Source organism: Cornus florida, unplaced genomic scaffold (genome assembly GCF_030987335.1).
Source record: "Cornus florida cultivar Cherokee Brave unplaced genomic scaffold, ASM3098733v1 CherokeeBrave_3.0.0_Hap2_Chr01, whole genome shotgun sequence".
NCBI lineage: Eukaryota > Viridiplantae > Streptophyta > Magnoliopsida > Cornales > Cornaceae > Cornus > Cornus florida.
The window spans coordinates 110,093,630-110,100,980 of NW_026775571.1; the positions used below are offsets into that span (position 1 = coordinate 110,093,630).

At 36.6% G+C, this 7,351-nt stretch overlaps 2 protein-coding genes across 2 annotated transcripts; one reads left to right on the plus strand and one right to left on the minus strand.

The window, feature by feature from the left end:
• Positions 1-1,127: 1,127 nt before the first annotated feature.
• Positions 1,128-2,603, minus strand: LOC132280641 (putative F-box protein At5g60060). Its single transcript, XM_059782447.1, has one exon. The coding sequence runs from the start codon at positions 2,601-2,603 to the stop codon at positions 1,128-1,130; it is 1,476 nt and encodes a 491-aa protein (XP_059638430.1).
• A 1,177-nt stretch (positions 2,604-3,780) lies between these two features.
• On the plus strand, positions 3,781-5,811 carry LOC132280657 (uncharacterized). Its single transcript, XM_059782448.1, has 2 exons — positions 3,781-3,970; positions 4,892-5,811. The coding sequence occupies exons 1-2, from the start codon at positions 3,781-3,783 to the stop codon at positions 5,809-5,811; spliced, it is 1,110 nt and encodes a 369-aa protein (XP_059638431.1).
• Positions 5,812-7,351: the final 1,540 nt, after the last annotated feature.

Genomic DNA, 7,351 nt, shown 5'->3' on the forward strand with positions numbered 1-7,351 from the left:
AATAGGGCATGTGGGTTTAACGTAATAAAAGGATAATTTGGTATTTTTGTATTATAATGGTTAAATGGTCATTTAGAAAGAAAAAAAATGGCATACACAGTGTCTCATAACATTATTATGGTGGTGACCGGAGTGATTTAATTGGTAGTGATTTAATTGCAGCCAAGCAGGCATAGTTCATGGTTTAATTCTATTTTTTTGTAGTTCCATAGTTCTATATGTTTTTTGTGCCTTTTTTTTTTTTTTTTTTTTTTTTTTTTGTTGGTTCTTTACCTTATATAATAAAAATTTAGTATTTTTTTTTCCTAATTATTCACCAAATCCATCCATGCACTTAAGAGAAGTTAAACCTCAAGCTTAATGCTTCCTGAAGCACCAAGGACAAATGACTTACCCATTTGAGCTAACCCTTCGAATTTATTTTTAAATAGCAATTGCAACTTCAAAAATCAAATAAAACTAACTCATCTTTAAAGTAAAAATTTTGAGAGTCCAAATTTCCCAAAATATACCTAGTGTTCAAATTTCTATGATAAATAATCATACAAAAAACAAAAATAAGCTTTTTCAAACACTGTTATGACAACCAATGCGTCAGTTATTGTGGCTTCTGCAAGTGACTTGGGCCGATCAGTTCATTCAAAAAAACATAATATCTCGTTGCAGTATTGGACTAGAGCAAAATGGAATTGAACAAAAAGCGAAATTAATTTTGTGTAATGTTAGGAAGCATGATGTTCTAGAAGACCAGAACCTTTAAAGAACTAGTTCACAATATTTAACATATACCCATCAAAAGGATCAAACAAAAGACTGGTTAAAAGATGTTAATCTTGTGGCTAGTTATACGGATGAAAATTAAGAAACTACTCCTTACACTGATTGGTAATGTCCATCATAGGAAAAAAGAAAAGAAAAAATACTGTCCACTTCCAAAAGTCATCAAACTATGCAAACAAATAATTAAAATTTAGAAATTAGGGATTTGAATAAAGTTATCAAACAGTGACCAGTAATCAAATATCATAAACATCACAACCTTACTATAATTTAATAAAAAGGAATCAACTATATAACTTACCTACCTTGTGTAAGCTAAAAGGAGATAAATAGCTGTTTGTGTAGAACTACATTGTGAAGGGGGCAACCCAAATTGGATGTGGATCAATCATCTTCACACTGCTTGGATAATAAGGTTTTATGCTGTTCTCTCCTAGGCAAAAGACACCATTATCATGGTAACCATATTTGCGGTTAAATTGGTTAAAGTTATCATCTGTGAAGTAGATGGAATTCCCCATCAATTCCGGATGATCGCAAGTTGAGAGAGAGAAAGATTGATTAGAACCCACAAACAGTGCCCGGTCACCTAAGCATTCCACAAGTTCCCACTTATTGTGATCAAAATCGAACTTGCGAACCTCAAATCCCAATGTCCAATAAGCCTCATCCAGTCCATTCAGTTGTTCCTCAGAAAGATCATCACTATTAGTGATGATGTTAGCTATGAACCTGTAAAGCAGCAAAAGATCCCCCGAGGATTCAACTAAATAATTATTCTGAATAAAATGATAAGATTCCTGAAGTTTGTCCTCAAGCTTTCCAGGACAAATGGAAGGACTATCAAACACTTGATTTTTGGGACAAGAAGGATCTCTGAGATCCCAAGCTTCAATGCTATCATCATCTGGTTTCAAGGCATAAAACCGCTGATCTTTGCTGAAATACATGATGTCACAATAATATGGGAGCGAACCGTCCAAGACGGTCCACCTATCGTCCCCGGGTTTGCAGAAGGCAATATCATTAAGTCCCATGCCATGGAGGGCCATTATAGTGCAGTCCTCGTCAAGTTTTGGTTTTGATTTTGATGACGAAAAAGAATAACAGGGGAACGATGGGGCTGATGACATAGCAAGCCTGTGCATGTAATAAAGGCAGACTTTTCGAGAGGAAAGGTAGATCTCTGATGAATCGTATAACATTTGGAAGCGGGTGATGAGAGAAGGGGAAGGGGTGAGGTGATCGGACTTGAGGAGGCGAACGCCGCGGACGTGGGGTAGGGTTTCGATGGAAGGGAGGGGAATGTAGGGGAAATGAGGGGAGTCTATCAAAGGGTTGTAGAGATAAGGGTAGGAATTGCGAGGGTGTGCAAAGGCTAGCCAGCCGCCATGAGAAGAGCCCACACATCGTGCGGCGTCAGGGGTTAGGAGGTCCCTCTGCCATGGTATAGTAAGATTCTTCGGAACCCTAATTTGACTCTGCTCCGAAACGCTGAAGAAATGAAAATAGTCCTCATTGCTGCTGCTGCTACTGTCGTCGTGCTTTCCTGTATTTTTGTGATCGACAAAGGCAACACCGGGAGGTACCATGAGCAATGGTGATGAAGATGGTGATCGATGACTTGCAGGGGGTGGTGGAGGAGGTGGAGAAGAACAAGAAGAGCAACCGGTGATCCGTGAAAAGGTTGAGGCTTTTTTTATGCCTCCAAGGAGCAAACAACCACCACCACCACCACGACGCCGGCTACTGGAGTTGTGAAGGCTCGCCGGATTGAAAAATGTTTTTAACATCCGATCGCCAAAACTCCTCCAATTAGCCATTTCTCTCTGGAGTAATGAAGTACTCCGTAAAATTGATTCTCGAAAAATAAAAAAAAAGTAAAATTGATTCATCACTCCCACCTCTCAACCCTAATTTATGGGTAAATTACCCCCACACCCTGGTAAACATTTATGGTGAATTTACCATATTATTCTTCACCTAAAAGCTTGTGATTTTTTTTTATATATATAAATTATTTTTTTTATAGTTTATGTTAATTTTTTTTGCATGAGACAAATACCTCTTGTAATAGTAATTACTAGATGTCTTCAACTATTTTAAAATACTGAGTTTCTTTACTGCAATATAGAAGTGTTAAAGATCAATAACTCATTAACAGGTAAAACAATGCAAAAAACAATAAATTTAATCAATAATCAATCATTACCAATAAGTGTAATGGGTAAACTATAAATGACTGAAAAATCAGAAAAAAAATTGGTAATTCTCAACTTCCTTTTTGACCACTTGTAGCATATGTCCTCAAATCTTTTTGACCTAATAACTTCTTTATTTTATGAATATACACATAAATAAATAACATTATTTTTGCAAGTAAGAGATTTTTTTATTTTTCACAAGAAATCACCTTGATTGTTTTGTGTGGACTTTACTTTATTTACTTATTTTATGTGTTTAATTTAATTTTATTTTGGGTGAACATGAGCAAACCACCCCATTCACCCCTTCTAAATTATTATTTTGAATTGAATTTTCACAACCATTTCTTATAGGGCACACGTACTAGATATCAGAGCAGTTCCTCAAATTAGTGAAAAATAAAACCATCGTATTGTTCCTTGGGCCCACGAGAGACCGTCTCCTGTCACCATCGGCCAAATGCATGGCCATTATGCCTATCAGAATCAGAGAGCCACTTGTTCCAAAAAAAAAAAAATCGAATACAAGAAAGAACATCGATTTTACTTAAATTCCTTTCCATCCGTAGGTGATACGCGCATGAAGATAAGGTTCTTTTTTTTTTTTTTTTTTTTTTTTTTTTTTTTTTTTTTTTTTCGAGAAATATGAAGCTAGTATATTAATTAAAAAACTGTACAGAGGAGGCCTTTGGTCCAAACAGACCCATACTAGATGGGGAACAAGAGCCTAGAGGCCCAAGCAAGAAAGACAACATTTTAGCGGTCTAGGGCCCAAAATGAAACTAACAAACCAACAATGACGGTTACATGGCCGTTAATGGTGGAATGGCGCAAATCCGGTGACCAAGCTGTAAAGGAGTCGAAGCCCAAAGGCTTGGCGATTTCAGTTCAGCGGAGGACGACAACAAGAGGGCGGAAGGTCCCAGTCCTTAAGGATTTGATGAGCAGCGATGGAATTTTTAAAAATCTCCAATATCAAGATCGAGGTAATGCTGTTGAAACCCTGGATTGAATTGAATTTTGGGATAACTTTGCACCCCGAAAGATGCGAGCATCTCTCTCCTTCCAAATGTGATACACGAGAGCTGCAAGGCAAAGCTTCCTAAAAAGATTCAGTGGTGATGGAGAGGACCACTGGACGCTGAAAGTCGAAATAATGTCCGGCCAAGAAATGGCTGCAATGGTGATGTTTTTTTCCTTCCAATGATGGGAACTCCATTAGTTTAGAAAGCTCAGTTTGCAGGGCAAATGAAGAATCCACATTGGGATGTGAATTGGCACTCAAAAAACAAGTGAGTGGTGATGGGTTGTGAGGATCTGGTTTTATTTTATTTTATTTTATTTTGTATATTCTAGTTATGTTGCCCAAACAGGAAGCAATAATATTTATTCATTTTGAATTCTATATTGCATAGTAAAATCTGTGCAACCCGTCTCCACCATGGTGACCTCGAAAGCTTTCCTTCCATGTGCAAATTGAAGGACTGTCCCTCCTCTTGGCGCATAACTCTAGATTGGGATCTTTCTGTTGAAAATAAACTTGATTTTAATATTTAGTATTTTCAAGTATTTTTGTATCCATGATGCATGTGTTAATTTAGCATGTTAGTGGGTAGTAAATTGTCTTAGTGGGAGTTAAGGTTATGTAAAATAAAGAGTCATGAGAGTTAAGCCTAACAAATACTATGTTAGTGGGAGTTATGCATATTGAAGATTATGTTAGTGGGAGATAGGAGAGTTATAGACATTTAAATGTAATGGTTACACATACATATGTGAGGCCTATATATTCATGTACTCTAGTCAAATAATAGAAGAAGTGAAATAAAAAGTATTTTCCTCCATTTCTATTCTCTTCCAAATAGTATAGTGTTGTGTGTGTAACTAGGCCACTATTTCCAACAAAGGTTATGATGAGCCAGAAGATGAGGCAACTTTGTCTCAAGCCGAAAAAGATGTTTTACAAGCCATGAGAAAGAAGGACCAAAAGGCGGTGATGACCATCCATCAATGTTTGGATGATGGAATGCTACAAAGAGTTGCTAGTGCAGAAAATGCAAAGCAACTATGGGAGATTCTTCAAAATTCCTTCCAAGGAGTTGATAAAGTGAAGAAGGTTCGCCTCCAAACGTTACGGGGTGAATTTGAAGCATTGCATATGAAGGAATCTGAATCAATTTCAGATTATATTTCGAGGGTCCTGGCTATTGTAAATCAACTAAGGAGATATGGCGAAACCACCATGACTGATACAAGGGTCGTTGAAAAGATCCTTCGGTCGTTGGATTCCAAATTCAACTACATTGTTGTAGCCATTGAAGAGTCAAAGGATTTGGATTCCATGACTGTTGATCAACTCATGGGTTCGTTGCAAGCTCATGAAGAAAAGGTGGTGAAGAAACAAGAAGCATTGGAGCAAGTGCTACAAACAAAGTTTTCGTTGAACGAAAGAGACGAAAAACATGGAGGAAATCAAAGGGGCCGAGGACGTGGAAATGCACGTGGCCGAGGAAGAGGAAGAGGCCGTGGAAGAGGAGAAAGAAGCGGTCAACACACAACCAACAATGAAGAAAAAATCCATGACTCACAACAAATAAGAGGTCGTGGTAGAGGAAATTACTCAAGGTCATATGGAAGGAGGTATGATAAGTCTCAAATTCAATGTTATAATTGTCAAAAGTATGGTCATTATGCTTCGGAATGTAGAAATGTTGCTAACGATGTTGAAGAAAAGGCGAATTATGTTGATGAAGAAGTGGAGCCTACTTTGTTGTTAGCATACAAATGTGAAAGGAGTGATCAAGAAGATGTGTGGTATCAGAGTTAGTTTGTGAGAGAGAGAAGAAATGGCAAACAATTCGGTTCCATTTCAAATGCCTCGATTCACCAAAGATAACTATGAAAATTGGTGTATCCGTATGAAGGCAATTTTGGGAGCACAAGATGTGTGGGAAGTTGTTTCCAAAGTGGTATCAGAGCCAGATTTCATGTTCAAAGCCAGATTTCATGTTCAGAGCCTAGACGATCCTGAAGGCCAGACGAAGTTGATCCTAAAAGGTTCAACATTTGAGAAAAACATGTTTCTCCTTGATGATGATGAAGGGGAGAAAATGTATTTTCTTAGTGAAAAGATGATGTTCTCTAATTACAAGAGAATGAGAATCATCATGACTTCATACCTCAAAGCATGCGATTTGTGGGATGTTGTTGGAGAAGAGCCAAAGAATGGCATGTCTAACAAGCTTCATGAAAAGAAAGAAGATAAGGCATTGGTAGTGTTGCAAAAGGCAATACATCAAGAAATTTGGGAGTATTTTGGAGAGTCCAAAACTCCAAGTTATATTTGGAAGATGCTCGAGACCATCATTTCCAATCATAGTGGTGAATCACTACCCATGGAGTATTGGGTACAATGCTTTGAGAATGATGAGTTTACGAAAGATGATTATGAAAGTCTTGAAGACAAAGTTGTGGAGAATGAAGAGGTGTATCATGCAAAAGAAGTTGAAGATTTTGGAGATTCAAAAGTTGAAGGAGAATTTGAAATGGTGAATAAGGAAGAGGTAAGAAAAGGTGTTAAAGAAGAGATTGAAAAAGTGAAGGAGGATGAAGTGAAAATAGAAGATTTAGAAGAAGGAAGTGCTAAAGAAGAGGCAAAAGTTCAAGTTGGTGAATTAACATCTTCAGGTATGGTTACAAATTTCACCTTGAAAGAAGTTATATTTGACTTATTTGATGAAATTATTATTTCTTCATCAAATAATGCTTATTTTGTGGAGAATGATGAACTTCTCTTAAAGAAAGTTGTTCCAAAGAAGTATGAGATTGAAGCCCAGGATGATAAGAAATTCTCATATTATTTTTTTAAAAATAGTTTGGAGAATTTTGTAATTGATACAGGTTGGGTGAATATGGAATTATTTTTTGACTCTAAAGAAGAAGTATATGTGAAGTTTAAGATCCATAAAAAATTTAGGAAGAAAAAAGATCGATGGTGTGCTTGTATAAAGAGGATGATATATGATTATGTGAAGACATCAAACAAGCATTTGAAGAAGTTTCACAAGCCCTACACATCAATGGAAATGGCCAAGAAGATTGAAGCTATTAAAGGAGGTGGAATTAAAGATCAACTATCGAACTTTTGATCAAGCCCCCAAGATTAATAAGAAGGTTTTTCAAGTTACAAAATCAAGTTTAAAGGGGGGTGTTGAAAATAAACTTGATTTTAATATTTAGTATTTTCAAGTATTTTTGTATCCATGATGCATGTGTTAATTTAGCATGTTAGTGGGTAGTAAATTGTCTTAGTGGGAGTTAAGGTTATGTAAAATAAAGAGTCATGAGAGTTAAGCCTAACAAATACT